General features: G+C 33.5%; 1 protein-coding gene across 3 annotated transcripts in view; it reads right to left on the bottom strand.

Annotated features, from left to right (window-relative positions):
- The window catches only part of ABCD3 (ATP binding cassette subfamily D member 3), a 70,804-nt gene that overhangs the window by 28,306 nt on the left and 23,156 nt on the right, over window positions 1-19,342 (bottom strand). For all 3 annotated transcript variants that reach the window (XR_012130240.1, XM_036998134.2, XM_017664712.3), the window contains exons 4-9: window positions 16,147-16,235; window positions 8,795-8,864; window positions 7,423-7,520; window positions 6,950-7,073; window positions 4,799-4,855; window positions 2,690-2,832 (exon numbers count right to left, since the gene is read on the bottom strand). Coding sequence is in view for 2 of the 3 variants with exons in the window: in XM_036998134.2 (XP_036854029.1) it covers window positions 2,690-2,832; window positions 4,799-4,855; window positions 6,950-7,073; window positions 7,423-7,520; window positions 8,795-8,864; window positions 16,147-16,235 (581 nt within the window). In the remaining variant the exon portion in view is untranslated. The remainder of the gene's footprint in view (window positions 1-2,689; window positions 2,833-4,798; window positions 4,856-6,949; window positions 7,074-7,422; window positions 7,521-8,794; window positions 8,865-16,146; window positions 16,236-19,342) is intronic.

Genomic DNA, 19,342 nt, shown 5'->3' with positions numbered 1-19,342 from the left:
CCTGCTCCTAGATCAGCTGACTGGAGCAGAGAAATACACACTTGACTGGATCACAGATTGGACTGCAACCAAATGTGCATATGCCATATGAAACCTGGCTGGAAAAGATGTGCTGGGCTAATACTCAGAAATTCAAATTAAGAAATAAGAAGGACACTGCCATGATACATAGGCAGGCAGGGCTGGAGTAGCTGTTATAGACCATAAATTGAGTACAGATTCAGAGGGAGTGGAGAAAACAACAGCTAGAGAAAGGCAGAGAGTGAGGCCATGACATACAGATTTGAAAGACAGAAAAACAAACTAAGTCCTGATGGTTTCAGCACCAGCTGCCAGGATGCATAGTCCTTATTCTTGGAACCCCACCATATCCTCACAACTCTCTTTGTCTTGAGCTGGCTTAATGGGCCCACACAGACCACAAGAATCTTGATTAGAAACAAAGGGCATTTTTATAGAGGAAGAAACCTTCAGTATAGTTAAGTAAATCTGTCAAAGTCATACTGCCAAGCACCTGAGAGTAAAACTTCTATATGACCCTGAAGTCTAGTTTTTCCACTCTGTTCAGTATGACGTCAACTTTCCCAGCAAAGTACCTCTTACTGCAGAGGAAAGTAAAAATTTGTAGAGCAGTCTAGAAGGCAGTTAAAAGTCTTCAACAAATAACCAATACTTCTTTAAAGTCTTTTTTTCCTTTCAGAATTTACATAAATTTTATGTTCTACTCCAAAATAAACCTGTTTTTTCTATCATAAAAAATGTAGCTCTTAAATCAACTCTTTCAAGTAAAATAAACTTTCCATAAGATGCATCACATTTGACCTGTGTTTCCTGGTTTCCTTGACAGTGATACACAGCATCAGGGTATCAGAATCCCAGTTTAAGAAACACAGTTCTACACCTGTAATTACTCTTCTTTCTTCATTCTATCTACTTTGTATGGAGGAAGATGAGGTGATATTCTAATTCTCCTGAACTGAAACACTTTAGCCCCTATCTAAAACCTGAAAGGACCCAATATCTTTGAATACTGATAGTTGCTTCTCCAATGTCTATCTCTTCCATGTATTCCCTTCTTCCAAATATTTTTAAAGTTACCTACTCTTTTCTGTGTACCTAAATGGTTTAGGAATGGCCTCTACCCCACAAGGGATGAGTTCCAAATGCTCTAAGCCAATCAGTTTTCTGTAATTGCTTTAGGAATTGGCCAAGTTATAATTCTGGCCAATGTGATGTGCAAGAAAGTCAGCTGTGAGGCTTCTGAGAAAGTTTCCTTGCTCTCTTACAGAGAAAGCAGAACAGAAAGCCTGTTTTTGTTTTTGGACTTTTTTCAGGGGAGGAGGGCTGGAGAGATCTAGAACTGTTTTTGCCATTTTATGATCACAAGAAGAATCAGTCTAATGAAAAGAGCAACTTACAAAGGAAGGCAAAGCCAAAAGAACATTAATGAAGAAGAGCCAGTGCCCGGAACTGCACTACCTTAACAGTTCTTAAGTGAAGTAGTAAATGTCCTTATTGCTGGAGCCATCTGAATCAGGGTTTTCTGTTTCTTGCAACAGGAAGTATCCAAGCTGATATTATCTTTCATTCTCTTGGCAAATCACATCTTTACTCAACTGTCTCTTCCTCTGCCTCCCTACAGCACAAAACCCTACTTAAAATTGGTACCACTTTAGCAATCTAAAGAAATAAAGGAAGAGGAAGCTGTTAAAAGAGAGTAATTTCCTCAGTAATTTTGTAAATACTTGTAGGGTAGTAAATAAATCTTAGGACCCTCAAAATTAAGGTTGACTTAAGGTCGACAGATCAATATATGAGAAAATTTACTGAGCACCTGCTACATATCAAAAATTGTGCTGGAAGCTTTGTATATATTTCACATTTTATCCCCACAAAAGCCACATATTACCTATCTATCAGAAACAAGCAAAGTGAGACGATAAATAATTTGTCAAAAGTTAGTGTAATATATAATTGATAAGTGCAAGAGATGGATTTTGAAACTATTCATTCGGTTCCAAAACCCAGTGCTTTTTCTCCTTATTTTGGATTTCTGAACTATCTGGAAAATAGGTAGAGACACATTCAGTGAGACTGAATTATTGAGCATTCTAAACAGTCTCAAAATAAAAATATTTGTGGACAAATTGAAACAAAATTTAAAGTAGTGTTGTAAGTAAATTTGTATTTGAATTGTATTCTGCCTACATTTAAAGTGAAATTAACAGAAAATGAATCAACAGAAAACATGAAAAGGTTGACCAGGGATACTGCAGTTAACAAGAAAAAGGTGTAGTTTATTACTTCATAACTGATATCCTTCACAATGCACTTCCCTCATTCCTATCTATATCCTATGTTCTATCATACTGAAAAAACTGTTTCCTGCATTTACCATTCTGAAATTACTCTTATGTCTCCCAAGTCTGATGTATCTAATGGATGCCTTTTTATCACCCTCAGAGCAGCTCATACATCACCTCCAACTCTTCCAGACACTAAGTACTTTACTCACACTTCTATTAGGGAACTTGTGTATATTTTCAGACAGGTAAATACATTTACACTCACACACACACAATTTCAATATTGGTGTTACTGGATTTTAGGGGGACAACTTACATGACATCAATATCCATAAAAATGAATTTTTGGTACAGATAGGTATATTTAATACATTTCTCCTCACCTGTTTGTGATAAGCCGGGAATTAACAAATCTATACTCTCCTTCATACTTTTGCTCAGTTATTGTCATCTTACCAATGGGTCTTCTAAGTCGAGTTAAGAACAGCCCAGAAACAACCAAGTAGGCCATCATGCTTGCAGGGCCCTATTATTATTGGGAGAGAAAGATATAAAAAGTTCAAGGATATTATAGCGAATTCACTGAATGTAACATGCACAATTTCTATAATTAACTCCAGTGACTTTGAGAGAAATTGCTCTTTTGAATATTTTTTTCCCCTTAATTGCTTCTTTTCTGAGAAAATACATAGTAGGCCTCTATGTTTTTACTATTCGTGTACTCCTTCTCCCACCACTATAGCTCATCCCCCAGCTCTCCCAAATTTGCTCATCTAAGAGCTCCTCATTGCAGTCCTCACTTTTTCTATGCATCTAAAACTCTCTGATGGAACTCTTCTTGATATTATCTTGATATCAAGATAACTCTCAGACCTCTTTTTCATCCTCTCTTTGAACGCCAATATTCCAAGGATTTTTCCTGGGCTCCCTTTTCTTCCCAAATTTATATCTATAATCACACCACTCATAAGAATCCAAGATATTATTTCCAAATAAGTATATCTTCACCTCACTACTCGGTAGAGCTTTAAAACTCAATTCCCCCAAATGAGCTCTAGCTTCTTTTCCCTTCTCCTACATGTTGCCTCAGCTGCCATACTTTCTAACTTGGTAAGTGACTTCATCACCCATCAACTGTCCCAAGAGAGAAGCTTCAAGCTTACTTTTCCAAGCTCACTGCAGGCACTTCCCTCATTCCTAACTATATACTATGTTCTGTCATACTGAAAAAACTCTTTCCTAAATTTAGCATTCTGAAGCTGTTCTTATGTCTGGCAAGCCTGACATATCTAATGGAAGCCTACTCATCCTCCTCAGAGCAGCTCAAACATCACCTCCAATTCTCCCACACCCAAAGTACTTTACACAACACTTCTTTTACTGAACTTATCACTATGCACAGTAATTGCTTGACTATCTACCCTTTTTCACCAGATCGTATTCCTTCTTCAATAGGAACTGTGTCTTACTCATCTTTCCACTCCTACTACCTAGCATATATACCTAGGTGGAATATAGTGTGTATTCACAATTTTTTAATTTAAATATGATTGATTCAAAGCATTTCAACAATTACTGAAAGTATGGACAAAAGAGATAACTAAAACATAGTTTTTACCTTCAAGAAATGTAGAATTAGGTAACAGGAATTTATGGGATATATTTTAGGTATTATAAAAATGTATTAAGTACCATAAAAATATAATAGATAGATGTAAGAGGGACTAGGCCTATTCACCTGCTTTTGGTAAAAATAAGCTGTAAGTATGATTAATTCTAATCATATTTAATTCTAATTCTAAGAATGCTTGAACCTGTATCAAGCAGAACAAAAGCTTAAGAAGATAGACAAGGAAGTTCACATAAAATCTGCTTTCCCCATTGTTCTGGAAATGAACAAAAGCCACTATATAAAATAATCACTATAAAATATATATACACATGTACATATATACATAGAACAACCACACTGTTATAGGCTTGTGTTATAAATATGTAACAATACATTACATATTAAATGACTGAAGTCAGATTTCAATGCGAATACTCAAAGGAAATTTAAAGGTCATTCTCACCAACAGAAATACCAGAGAGGCAGGGTAGTAATGGTTATGGGCTAGTCAACTGTTTATATTATAAAATATTCTTGAAACTTATAGCCATTCTAAAGGTATTTCTGATATTTATATATTCAAATTTCATTTTAAAATAGCTATCAAACTTCCTTTTTAGACAGTATTTTGCAACAATTAGTACATGTATGTTTCAATGTTCAAGCACTTGTGGTCATTAATGCCACAAAAATTTTCCAAGTATCTGACTTAAGGAAAACTAAAAAGTCAAATTAGAATACTTTTTAGGTCTCTAGCACAGCATTACTTTATAAGCAGATTTTGTTAGGTGCAGGTTCTTTGAGATAATATGAAAATTCTTAAAGCTATCTAGCTAGTTACAAGTATTATAGCAATTTAAAAAAATGAAAGTAAACTTACCTGAGCTCCTATTGCACTTGTTAACTTGAAGATATACAAAACTATGTCTAAAAATGGCTGTAAAATAAATATTAAAAGATACAGAATTAAAAAGAACTAAACTGCGTAAACTGATAGCTAATACATGTTAAGTACAAAATGTTATCAACACTTAACCATAACTATCAGCATGGAGAGATCCCACTCTGTATAATGTACCTTAACATACATAGATCAACTAATACAGAAAAGACACAACTCTTATTCTCAAGTAACTTAAAATGGAGACTACTCACTATCAAATGGTAAAACCATTTATCACTTTTGGTGAACTAGAAGCCCTACATGATAATTAGCCATTAGTAACTTAGTAATTTCTCAATGCAGTATAAAGATACTGAATAAAATGACCTGAGGTATAATTCCAAATGTGTTACCAGCTTTTCTGGTCTCTATTCTTATTCAGCTGTAAAATGCAAGGCTCTTGCTGCTCTTAATACTGTTTGATTCTATTACTTTATCACAACATCTATGTGTTGAATCTAATTTTCTGACACAAAACTGAAGCTTCGAGAACTAAAATAATACATTAATGTGTTGCTCCTCACACAGAGACAATTGGCATGCCTAACGTTGTATATATTTTGAAGTGTTTATCATAAACCCAAATTGTGTTCATTCATTTTAAGTCTTATACCCACCCCTTTCTAACTAGTATTTGCATTATTACTAGAACAGATGGCTTGGTTCATTAATTGGCTTGTACCAAGATGAACATTCTCTTTTTTTGTCTTTTAAATTATCAAGGAGCAGGACATACTTGTAAAATTCAGGTACATTAAGAAGTACTGACAAAAGTGACTCACAATTTAAGTCAGAATTCAAACAATTAGATGTTAAAAACAATAAATGTACTGTGGTGCACAGGACATTATGTCTCTTGCAGCTCTGAGAAGACCTGAGTAATAGACTTGTTCAAGTGCCAAGATGTAAAGAATACATACCGATGTCTACAGAATAACATGAAAAATTTTATATGCACCTGCAATACCCTCCCACTTACATACAGAACAAACTTTAAAATGTGGTAATGGGAGCAGAGAAAAAAGCTGAATTACAGAATATTTATAGTCGCCAGAGTTCCTAGAGTTTGGGTTTGGTTGGTAAAGGCTTCTAGAGAACTGAATAAAGAACAAAATGTAGCATGAAGTGAAAGGGCATCTTAGTCGTAGGCCCATCATGAAATGCAAGAAGCTTTTGTGGATACCTAACACTTTTCTAAGAACTGCCTATCCTCTCTCCATCCACATGGTTGAAGCAGGAGCATTCTTACTTCTACAGTGTGACCCAGTCCTTGAATATAGTTTTTTGTCTTAGGATGCATTATCTGGATCAATTGTGGCCAAAGGCTAAGATATAAGCTCCCACCCTAGACCAAGAGCAGTCATGTGGATGAAGGTAGGAAATGGGGCACCTGAGATAAAGCGGGGAAGGAATGCTGGGTAGACAATCTTACAGGTGCCCACTCCATGCCCTACTTAATGTAGGAGGTAATAGCAGAGAAGATGGTTCAATGAGAAACTACTGCAAAGGTTGAAAGAGTGGTGAGATAAGTAAGATAAGGAAAAACTGAGAAAATGGAAGGAAGAAAACTAGTTAAGGCCTTTCAACACAGACACGAGCTTTGGCAACATTCTAAGAAGGAAGGAAAATAGTAATTAGAAACTGAAATAAACTAGTATCTTGTGATTTTTTTGACTATTACTTAAATGATCTATTAAAATTAGAGATACTGAAGCAGAGAAATGGGCAGGAAGCAGTCCTAATCTAGTTTTATGGATATGGAAATATAAATATAAATTGACTTTTAATCTGTAATAAGTGTCAAAAGTACACAGGCCAATTTTTGTTTTACTGAAATCAGTCTACAAGATTCCTATAAAATCTTTGTAAGACACTTAATTCTCAGTTCTCTGAGGCCAAAGCACCTCAAAAAATATATTAAAAAATTAATAATAATTGTGGTCAAAATTATTATAACTATAATTTTCTTATGAAAACATTTAATATTTATATGCCACTGTTATGTCCATCAAATCAATTCTATGTAAATTTGATTAGATTCAAAATTCAACAAATTAACAAATTTAAAAAAGAGAGAGAGAAACTTACCTTACTAAGATTTGAATATAGATCAACTACACTGTTACAAAACTTTTCTACATCTTGAGTAAGCAGCTGGTCTGGATTAGCTATTCTGTTGTCCAGGTTTCCCATTTTATAGTAAGTGAAAGCTCTAAAATTGCAATAAGAAAATGTCTTTAAAACAAATGATTGAAAAAAAAATCACCTTAGACTACACAGCACAAATCATAGAAACAAAAAAGTATAGAACTGGAAAAGGCCCTAAATATTGTCATAATTTATTTTAGAGATGAGAAAGCAAGTCCAGAGGGATGACTTGCCAGTTAATGGAAGAGCCAAGATTAGATTCCAAATAGTTGGGGTCTTTCACTATACGCTTCTGGGTTCAAGAGCAGTTTTCTTCAGAAACCCCCAAAAAGGGGGGAAAAACTGTATTTCAGTATCCTAAGTATTACTGTTCAATGTAAGTATTTTTAATATAAAAATAAGTTATCACTTACTGGAGATACTCCTCATAGAGGTATTTAGTTAGTCTTACTCGGAAGCATAGTTTGAGTTCATTTAACCCAAACTTCAAGAAGTTATTAACCAGAGAGATCTAAAACAAACAAAAAGACATTACTGATTTTGCTTCAATTCTACTTACTAAATTATAATGTATTTCTCTGTCATTGGCTATGTCCCCAAATGTTGATTTTTTAAAATGATACTCCAAACTGATATAATTTTGTTCTGTTTCACTTAGAATTTACAAAGATCCAAAGAGAATATAATAAACATGATAAATTGACTATATTACTCTGATAAAACTTTATTTGGAACTTAATGTTAGAATATGTTGACATCATAAAATATGAGAAGCATCTTACTACCTTTTTCTTTTTTGTAAACAAACAAAAAGCCAAATGTATCACCTTTCTAGCTAATGTAAAGAGCCTTGCTTTTAGGAGTCTTGACATTTATGTGTTTATCTTCTGTTTCCTACTACCAGCACTACAACCCTAGACAATGAAATTCTATATATGCTGCATTTTGCATTTGTTAAAAATAAATATTGTAATTTTTAATACCAACTAATGCCATTTCCCAAATTATTTCTAGAGTCATCTTTACAACTCCTTTCCATCATTATTTTCAAATTAATTCTTCCATAGTCCCAAGCTCACATTTACATAGAAATATTCTCAAGAAAACACTGGTCATCTGATGAAAATCTTTAACTGATTATCTGTGCTGCTTATCTCAGTATTTTAAAAGGTCTAAAAACTGTATGTCCATCCTCAAGATTTATTAAATCTCTGACAAATTTTCTAACTGGATTTTATAAACTTCTCCTGTTTACTCCCATTTATAATGCTAAAATTCTTATAGTATCAATATAATAGAATAAAGATAAGAACCAAGCTAAGAAAATCACTTAATAAATTCCAATTTAACTTAAATTATATTAATGGTTCAGGTTACTCTAATAAATTCTGGCCTAAAGCAATGGTTCTCAAACAGTGAATTTTGCTCCAATTCCCCTCTACCACTTTGGCCTCCCGGGGACATTTTTTGTCTCAACTGGGAGGGACACTACTGACATCTAGTGGTGTGTTACTAAACATTTAAGAAACCCTGGCCTAAACGTTAAAAATAAATAAATCACTCACATACGTATACAATGAAATTGAATCAAACATAATTCCTTTTAATTTTTCTATCTCATGTAAAGGTTTACAGCAAGAAATTTGGCTAGAAGTTACAAAACCAGCATTGAAATAGGTACCTAGTGCCACAAATCTTCAGAGAACTTAATAAGTACAAATAATTTAAGATTTTAGTAACATGCAAATTTTCCCTATGTAAAGATTTTTAAAGAATCACACTTACGAGAGGCATGGCAGCGATGAAGTTGAGTAAGTATCTCTTGAAATCTTTTCTGCTACGACCAATGATACCACTGCAAACCACCACATGCAGTGCATTAGTTGCAAAAAAAGCAATATTTAACCCTAAGAAAACTAAAAAGCTCTTAAAATTACTCAGAAATGTCTACTGAATCAAAAGACTAAAGAAAAAAAGATGCTAGCAAACATTTTCTTACAAAAACATGTTTCCAACTTATGAAATTTTATCATTTAAATAGCTTGCTTGAAAATTACTCTAGAAATGGCAAAATTAAATAAGAATAACTAGTTCTTTCCTTAGTAAAAATGGTAATTTTTGAAAAGATTTAGGCTGCCACAAAAGGGGTTTAGATAATAAAACAATCAAGTTTATAGACAAGGAATGGATCACTATGGATAAAACAGTATTTTTTGTTTGTTTTTAGTAATTTTAATATCCTGATTCTCATTTGTATGAACTAATGACAGGTAGACAGACTAATGAGAAATAAATAAACTATAACTATAAAAGACCAAGAGTAAATACTCTAAGCTTTTGTGGGCCATAAGGTCTCTCTGTTCCAACTACTAAAGTCTGCTACTATGGAGCAAAAACAACCAAGAATGAGATTGGCTGTGTCCTAATAAAATTTTACCAGAACTATCAGTCCTACTTTGCTGACCATGGAACTAAATGATAAATCACAAAGTACAATCAGTGCGGGTGCCTGAGAGTTTCGGAATGGTTCTGTAGAAGTTTCAGATCTGTTAAAGCACTTCAACTAAAAAATCTCCTCTATTATCTCTTTGTAATCTATTTTACATATTCATCTGTTTTTTAAATATCCTCTAAGAACTTAAAATTATGGGTTCCACCATTTATTTTAAGTTTGAAAACCATGTACTATATAAGGGTTTTTGAGTGCTGTATGTCTATGATCTACTAGAAAGACATAATGTACTTGATCACACACTGTGTTGTCAAATAATACTTACTGAACATTCACAAATGTAAATATAATATATTTTGGAAAACACTACATCAAATGACTTAAATCTAGCTCTACACAAAAATGATTGGTATATGATAAGGATATATTTACTTTTAATGAGGAAGTAGGTGAACAATGCCAAGTAATGTTAACTGGTCTTTTAAAGCAAAAAAGTTATATGGTCAAATAAATTTGGGATAACTAGGTTAAACAAATGTATAATATATGCACTGTAAGTCTCTGAGAGGGCTTTGTAGCTAGCATGTAGTATTTCCTCTGTCATAGCTAGGATTCCACACAACATACTTTGGGAAATGTTACTTTAGACTAATTTTAAAAAATAATAGTCCAATTTTGATATAACTGCTAAAAAGTAAAAAACAAAAAGAATTAGTTGAATTAGAAGTTCAATGAAAAAAGAATTGCAAAAATTTTGTTTATAGCAATAAGATTATTAAAGACAAGAGGCAAATAAGACAGTACAAAAAGTTTAGAGATTTAAGTTAAAACTGTTTCAAGCAACCTTTATATAAACTCAGAGTGCTTAGTGTTGCCCAAGCTGTGAAACACACAGGATTATAAAACTTTGATAAAGCACATGCCATCATTCAGCAATGGTTTACCATTGGAGTAGCAGCTATAAATTTAAAAAATGGTTTCTTGAATAAAGCTTTATTTCTGCTTATTATTCCACTGCAAAAGAAAAATAATAATAATGACTAATTTTACGGTAGCTCCAATCATTCTTTGCTTCCAAAACATTTAAAGGATCTTTACGAAAGATAGTTTGGTAGTTTAAAATGCTGCTGTAGTGGACACCATCAGTAGAACAAAAAGGCATCCTACAGTATGGGAGAATATATTTGTAAACAACATATGGACAACATCCAAAATATATAAAGAACTCACAAGCCTCAACACCCAAAAAGCAAATAACCTGATTAAAAAATGGGTGGACGAATGAACAGACAATTCTCCAAAGAAGAAATTCAGATAGCCAACAGGCACATGAAAAGATGTTCCACATTGCTAATTTATCAGGGAAATGCAAATTAAAACCACAATGAGATATCACCTCATACCAGTTAGAATGGCCAACATCCAAAAGACTAGGAACAAATGCTGGTGAGGGTATGGAGAAAGGGGAACCCTCTTACACTGTGGTGGGAATATAAGCTACTTCAACCACTGTGGAAATCAGTATGGAGGTTCCTCAAAAACTAAAACTAGAAATACCATTTAACCCGGGAATAGCACTCCTAGGAATTTACCCAAAGAAAACAAGTTCTCAGACTAAGAAAGACATTTGCACCCCTATGTTTATCGCAGCACTATTTATAATAGCTAAGATATGAAAGCAACCTAAGTGTCCATCAGTAGATGAATGGACAATGAAGGTGTGGCACATAAACACAACGGAATATTATTCAGGCATAAGAAGAAAATAAATCCTACCATTTGCAACAACATGGATGGAGCTAGAGAGTATTATGCTCAGTCAAATAAGCCAGGCAGAGAAAGACAAGTACCAAATGATTTCCCTCATTTGTGGAATAATGATGAAGAAAAACTGAAAGAACAAAACAGCAGCAGACTCACAGACTCCAAGAAGGGACTAGTGGTTACCAAAGGGGAGGGGTGTGGGAGGGTGGGTGGGTAGGGACAGAGAAGAGGACTGAGGGGTATTCTGATTAGTACACATGGTGTGGGGGGTCATGGGGAAGACAGTGTAGCACAGAGAAGACAAGTAGTGACTCTGTGGCATCTTACTACACTGATGGACAGTGACTGCAATGGGTTATGGGGGGGACTTGATGATATGGATGAATGTAGTAACCACATTGTTTTTCATGTGAAACCTTTGTAAGAGTGTAATATCAATGACACCTTAATAAAAGAAGATGCTGTTGTAGCCAAATGAGTGAAAATAAAATATATCTTTATGATTACATACAGCAGCAATATGATAGGAAGGAGTCCCCTCCATGTCATGGAATAACCACATTTTCTACCTGACTTAAAGAAGGGGTATTGTCCCATTAAAATCTGCCCATACTCCAAAGTCATTAGCCACTGCTAAAAAATTAGCTTAAAAGATATGAAGGATATTAAAATGAAGTACATTAAGAACCATAACAAGTCTTTTTGAGACTCTTTTTTAGCAGAAATACACAAATCTAAACCCACTCCTACTCTTTTAAAGAGGCAAAAAGGAAAAGACAGATAAATGGAAGACAGATATATCAATTTACAATGTAGCTTTAGTAGCAAGGTAGAGAAATGAGTTAACTTTTTAAATAAAATTATTCCATATTATGGAATCACAATATTTAAAAATGTTTAATTTGACCAAATACCAAATATACATAACAGAAGCTCAAAAATATTTATTAAGGAGAAAGTTAACAATTAACTTCAAAATAACCATTTCACAATTGGTAAATTTGGATTAAGAGTATAAGGAAGTTCCTTGTATTAGTCTTGCAACCTTTTCTCTATATTTAAATTTTTAGTATCAAAATTTATTTTAGAAACTCTTAATAAATTTTTTCATTTTTTCTACATCTCAAAACTGAATTTTAAAATGGAGTACCCACAGCAGCAGACTCACAGAACCCAAGAATGGATTAACAGTTACCAAAGGGAGAGGGACTGGGGAGGATGGGTGGGTAGGAAGGGATAAAGGGAAAAAAAGGGGCACTACTATTAGCAGACATAATGTAGGGGAGTGCATGGGGAGAGCTGTACAACACAGAGAAGACAAGTAGTGATTCTATAGCATCTTACTACGCTGATGGACAGTGACTGTAATGGGGTATGTGGCGGGGGCTTGATGATGGGGAGAGTCTAGTAAACATAATGTTGCCCATGTAATTGTAGATTAATGATACAAAAAAAAAATGAAGTACCCAAAAAGTTGATTACTCTATCTAGCAGAATTATAATATAAGCTGGGTCACGCTATATAATAACTTTCCTCTTGTCCACCATCACCAATTAAATTAATGCACCATCTACTCTCAGCAATGCCTTTTCTCCAGGGCATTAAGTCTTTGAGAAAATTTAAATTAGCATCTATTCAATTTGTTAAAAATTCCTAGCTTAGAAGGTATTTTTGGATTACAAAAACATGAAATCACAAAATCTGAATGAAAGGGAAATTAAAAAATAAACTAATCTTCTATACTTAATCATGATTGTGAAGAGTTCTATGTATATGTTACTGTTTCTACATACATTTAGCATGTTGTTAAATTGGATATAAACTGTATATTTTTGCTACAGGTAATTAACAATGCCATAGTTGGGGAGTCCATATCACTATTAACATATGGCATTTAAATAATTTATCAAAAGAAAAAATATAAAATTCTACAATCATATAAAAGGGCATAAATGTCCCCTCTACATTAATTATACAAAAGACTCAAATTACTTGAGCTCATACAACGCACAGGGCTCATAAAAACAGAATCTAGCAATAAAATTGACCCTCCTGAAGGTGACATTCTTGGGCAAGGAACAAGCATTTCAATTATGCTTATGCTTAAGTTGAAATTTGTTAGAGAATTCCTCAGCAGAGCACACACACACACACACACACACAAATGACAAAACTCCCCCTACAAACACCCTTCAAGGGAAACCAGACAATAAACTAGCCCTCACTGTGTCTTCTATAAATTTTTTAGGCCTTCACTTTTAAATATGAATACACAGCCAAGAGTGACAGACTGCTTGAGAAAAGCTTCTAACACTAATGCAAAGGATCAAAACAACAAACGGAAGACCTTGAAAAAACAGAAACAATACAGGGAGCTTAAAAAAAAAAGCCACAGACTTCAAAGAATGACTGCTATAAAAATGAACATCCATACAAAAAGATAAGTCTTAGAAATGAAATTTTAACAAAAAACAAGTTCATTGGATAATAAAGTTAAAAGATATAAGATCTCCTAGAATATAGAATAAATATCAGAGGTGGAAACAGAGAATTCATAACATTATCAGATCATCAGTCCAGGGGGTCCGACACTCAACTAATAAAGATTCCAGGAAAAAAGTGCAGAAAAAAATGAAAATGAAGAATTTTCTTTTGAACACAAGAAAATTTCTCAGCATGAAGAATGAGTTTCTAGTTTGAGAAAGCTCACCTAGTGCCCTGAAAAATGAATGAAAAAAAAATTCACACCTACATTCAGTAAAATTCACAAACACTAGCAATATAACATCGACAATAAAAAAATGATCATAAAAGCTTCCAAAGGCAGTAAAATACACATCGGCTGCTAAGGAAAAAGCAATCAGCACAGGAATGGGCCTTAACATCCAATGTGGAAGCCAGATTAGTATTTAACCTTGGCTGCATATTAGAATTACATGGGATGTTTTAAAAAGTAGCGACTAACTGAATCAAAATCCCTTATTCTTAAAATTCACCAAATGATGATCATCATCTTGCAGCCAAGGGTGAGAACCACTGAACTCAACAGCGTGAGAAGACAAGTAAGGCTTTCAACATGCTTTCCAAATTCCAAGTTGGAATATATGAATACAGCTAATCATCAGTCAAGGTGCAAAAGAAAGACTTTATCAGATCCACAAGTCTCAGAAATTTACTTGTACCCTTTCTCAGAAAAAAGCTGCCATTTGCCAAAATGAGAAAGTAAACCGAGGAAAACAAAAGATCCAGAAAACAGGTTATTTAGTGCAGAGAAAAAGATGAAAATATTTTCAAGATCATGATAAAAGTAAATTCAAACATGACTGCTACTGAGTGGGCCTAAAGTGCAATCAATCCTGATGAGAACAGGAAGATGAGAGACTAACAAGAGATATGGGTGGGGTGATAATAGAGAGATAAAAATTGATAGATTGATTATGTGGTGCATTTGACCATATTACAACACTGAGGTTTTATAATGTTGTCCATAAGCTTGAGATGAATTAATAATAAGCAGGCAAAAAACTAAAGCATACAAACAGAAACTTGCAATTTATAAATGTATATAAAAGAAATTACCAAAGAAGAGCATGTGACTCAGCTGTAAACAATAATCAAAATCATGTAATTAATAAACTCTGACTTAACAAAAAATGCAATAACCACCTTGACAGGATGAACAAGGATGGCAAGACTGTAAAGTAGTTTCTCCTCATATTTCCAAGTAGGAAATAAACATATACTCTCTCAAACTAAAAAATCTAGAAATAGTAACACAAGAATGTTACACTAAAATGCAGAAATAAAGTAAGAGATGAAATAGTGTAAAGAATAAAAAAATGATTCGTTTGGGAATGAAAGAGAAGAATGGGGCAGAGAACAGATGTGATCCCGATTAAGTCCTAAGACTATCTGACTTTAAGCTATGTTCATGTATTACTTTTCAAGCTGTTTACTTTGATTAAAATAAAAGGCATGGGATTGATGACAGGTTTCAGGGAGATCTATGTTGAATTCAAGAGCCTACACAATTACACATATTCTGAGGCATGTGGTCAGGGCTTTAAATCTATGAAGATATGCTTTTTATTCTCTGAAAGAAAGAAATCAGAAAATGTGTGGACAAAGTATTCTTCCTCATCCTACAAATCCTCTAAGAAGCAAATGAAGTATATGAGGAATAAAATCTTTATTTCAAATTTGGGAGTACTTAGAAATCTTACTGTCATTCAAAGTTTAAATTTTTTAAGAAATTTTCTGAAAAACATTATATGTCAGGAAACAGAATTTCAAGAAAAATGTTTTACTGTGATATTCAACTTGGTATCATAAGGAATAAATTCTTTATTAACAAATAAATGTTAATATCCCAACTAAAAGTTTTAAAATTCATAATGATCAATTACACTGATTAATGACATAGTATGTAGAAGACTATAATGAAAAAATACACACAGTACTAACTTCAGAAACTGAAGGAAATGTCTAAAAATTTTTTTTTCCTTCTAATAAATATTCTCAATATAAGTCCCTGAAATGCTTTGACATTTTCCTCCAACTCACCTCATTAATTTCAGACACCCAACTTAGTGACTATTTTTTAAACCCCCACTATGGCATTTATTTATACTGCATTTAAATTTTTCTGTTTATTTGTTTCTACCCGTCTATAAATTGTCAGCTCTGCAGGGCTTGGTACAGGGTGTCTCCTGTTCACTGGTATGTCTTTATAGTAGAATAGCAAAATGCCTAGCACATGGGAGGCACTTGATAAATATCTATTAAGTAAATGAACAAATTCATAATTTGACTTAATACTTACACCTAATTTAGAACCTACTTTTTCCTTATTAAGATAATGCTTAAATATGAAACAAATTATTTTCCATACATGTAGGAGGAAAGTGAGTAGAAATGTACCTTTCAATGAGTGTTCCATTTTGAATCATCCAAACATCACAGTATGTTCGAGACACCAGCATAACAGCAATAAGTACCAAGTAACCTGTCTAAAATAAACCAGGTATAATAAATTAAATAAATTTAGAAATTATAAGAAACACGACCTTGTTAAGAGTTTCTGGTTTCTAAATTCTAAGCTTTATTTTAGCTTTAATATAGTTGGGTGATATTTCACCTATTAGGCAACTCTTTACAAATTTAAAAATATAAATAGAAAAGGATAGATCATTTTGTCTTCCAGAACTCAAAAGTGAATCCCAGGCAGATAAACAACTTTCATACGATTAGTAAATTACAGAAGCTGGCAGTATAATGTAGATTACCTGAATCACAGTGTATTGTGATTGCCTTGTATTTTTAATATACAAGCCTAATAAAGAAAAATGACAATAACTCTATATACAGTTAAACTAACAGCTACTGAAGTCTAAAATTTTGCCTAAGTAGAATAAATTTGGTATAATTTGTTAAAAAGTCTCCAATAGTGGCTCTGTCCTCACAGGGCTTTCAATTTAGTTATTAAGGCAAGATTTACACATAAAAAATAAGAAAATAGCAATTCAAGTAAATATATTTGCATTGCTTCATGTAATAACTGGAAGGATAAGAAGGTCTGGGGTAACACAAGAGGATTATGCCATTAGAAAACATTAAATAGGCCAAACAAAACAAAGGAGAAAATGAAGATTATGAGTGTAAAAAAGGTGAAGGATCTATGGAAAATAACAGATCAAAACCATATGAATTATGATATTGCATATCCAGCAGAATTTTGGCAATATAAAACTACTGCAAGCTTCCAGAGAGAACAAAATGTTAAAAGGTGTTTGGGGAACATTACTTAAGAAATGCTACAGAAAATGGGTTATCAAAGGGGATGGAGGGTGAATAAGAATCAATTATCCCTCTGTGTGATAAGAAAACGTACCCTCCAACCTTGCACACACACACTCAAAGGTGACCTTCAACTTTCTAAATAGGAAGAATAATGACAGTAACATAAAAAAGCTAAAGTCAGGAAAAAGGGCATGTGGTAGGGAGGATATTTGTAGGATAAGGTGTTTCATTTCAAAGTTATAGGATTCAGCATTTGTTTCTTATGCGATTTTTACAAAAACAAATATTGTTTTAAAAAATATGAAGGAACTGAAAATACAGCCCTTTAAGTGAAAGATAAGGCAGGGAGTCATAACGTGAAGTAATAATAAAGCCATAAAGAAGACAACAATATCAAAGAAAATCTGGGTAACTGAGTGGTGACAGCTGCTACCTTAGTGTTTGTCAGAGTTGCCAGCGAGGTATTCCACCATCTCAAAGTTAGGTATTAAACTACATTAAATTAAATTAAATTGGTAAGAGAAGAACCTATTAACTTTAATAAATGCTATCTGTAGGTGGCACTTTAACTGGTAATGTTAAGTGTTAATTCAGACTTAAATACAGTCTCAATCCTAAATTAATCATTTGAGGTATAAAAGTAACATTAAACAAAGATTTTTTATTTTTTCCCTTCATCTTACGTTCTTGATTTAATTTTCCTTAAAATAAATACTAGGTTTACTTGTTTCACTTTAGCAAAATCTGACAAACTGATTACTGACAGTCCTGAAATGTCTTTATACAAAGGATGTCCTTAGAACCATCACTATTCCCATTATTAATGGGTCCATAAAATATGTCAGAATCTAAAGATCTGCACAGATTTAGGCAGTCTTTCACCTTATGATATGTATGAACTTCTCCATATTCATATACACATTTCTGTTCACAAGTCAATTAATCTCTCTCTAACTACCTCCATTATTATTTGACTTTTAAGGAAGTTCATTTCATTGTCTTGAGCTGGAGTTAAACTTAGATTTTTGTATCTCTCAAACAGATTACAAAATGACTCTGTGGCATGGCTAGATGTAGATAAAACTAGAAGGTTGACCAAGTTAGGCCCTTCTACCTTCCTTACTAACTTCAGAGATCTACTCAATGTCTCACATTCATTTCATGCTCTGCAAACCCCTGCTAGCAGGTTAAGTGAGCATTAAGCTATTAACTGATAGGACTCTTTCCATAGAAGCTTGCATTTTAAATAAGGATTCTTTTAAAGCCAGGTGGGTTGTAAACTGAGAAAATGATTAATTATGCCTGAAGACACATGGAAATTCTTCACAAAGATCATGAACATTAAGCTCTTTTTTAAACAAATTTGTTTTACTGGGGAAGGGGGTCAGATTATCACAGATATGAGGTCATTAGAGCATAAGAGCACAGAGCCTCAGCATAAAACAGCAAAGAACTGTCTGAGTGGATGATACTGAAAGGAAGGTCCAAGTAAGATTGTGGGCTACCCTATAAGAAAAATGAAGCCAAATGTTTTCATTAGGGTTTTAGAAAGAAGGCTAGGGGAAGAGGCAAAAAGACCAATTAGGAGATTACAGTAATCCAGGCAAGACATAGTGAGAACAGAGGAAATGGAAAGATAGACACTAAGAGAACTCAAGGATACTTGGATAAAACATTTAAAATATAAGGGAGGGAGCAAATTTACAGAGTGGCAGTATGATCTCATTTTATTAAAATATATGCTCTCATACAAGAAAACTATACACTAAAATAATGATAGAATTATAAGTGGGAGGCTAACAGGCACCAAGATGAAAGATATTTATATGTATTTTCCAATTTTTCTTCAAGGACCATATATTATCTCTAATTAGGGAAAAATAAAATGTTATTAAATCCTTTTTTAGAGTTTCTTAAGGGTAGAACCAACAAGCATGGTGCTGAAGTGAGGGAAAAGGAGAGCAAGCCCGGTGTGATGAAGGAATGTGCATTCTCTGCAGGAATCATAGGGTTTTTGGGACATCTTAAGCTTTTCCTACTAGTAACAGATCGTAAGGCTAATGCTTCCTAAAATTTAAACAGTGGGCAACATTATGTTTTAAGAAGAAAAATTTGGTAGAAAAGATTGAACAGGAGATTCTTTGAAGTGAGACTAAAAAACACTGTAATATTGAGGAAAGACTATTTAGAAAGAAAAATTATCAGATCCCAGTAACGGAAAGAATGAGGTACGGGGAGGAGAAATCTTTGTCCAAAGATGATATTTCTGGCTGTATAAAAGGTGATTAAAGATGGAGTATACCGCATCATTTTAATA

This window comes from Manis javanica, chromosome 4, assembly GCF_040802235.1.
Source record: "Manis javanica isolate MJ-LG chromosome 4, MJ_LKY, whole genome shotgun sequence".
In the NCBI taxonomy this organism is placed as follows: Eukaryota; Metazoa; Chordata; class Mammalia; order Pholidota; family Manidae; genus Manis; species Manis javanica.
Note: the sequence above shows the minus strand (reverse complement) of the source record. Positions and strands in the feature narration are given on the sequence as shown.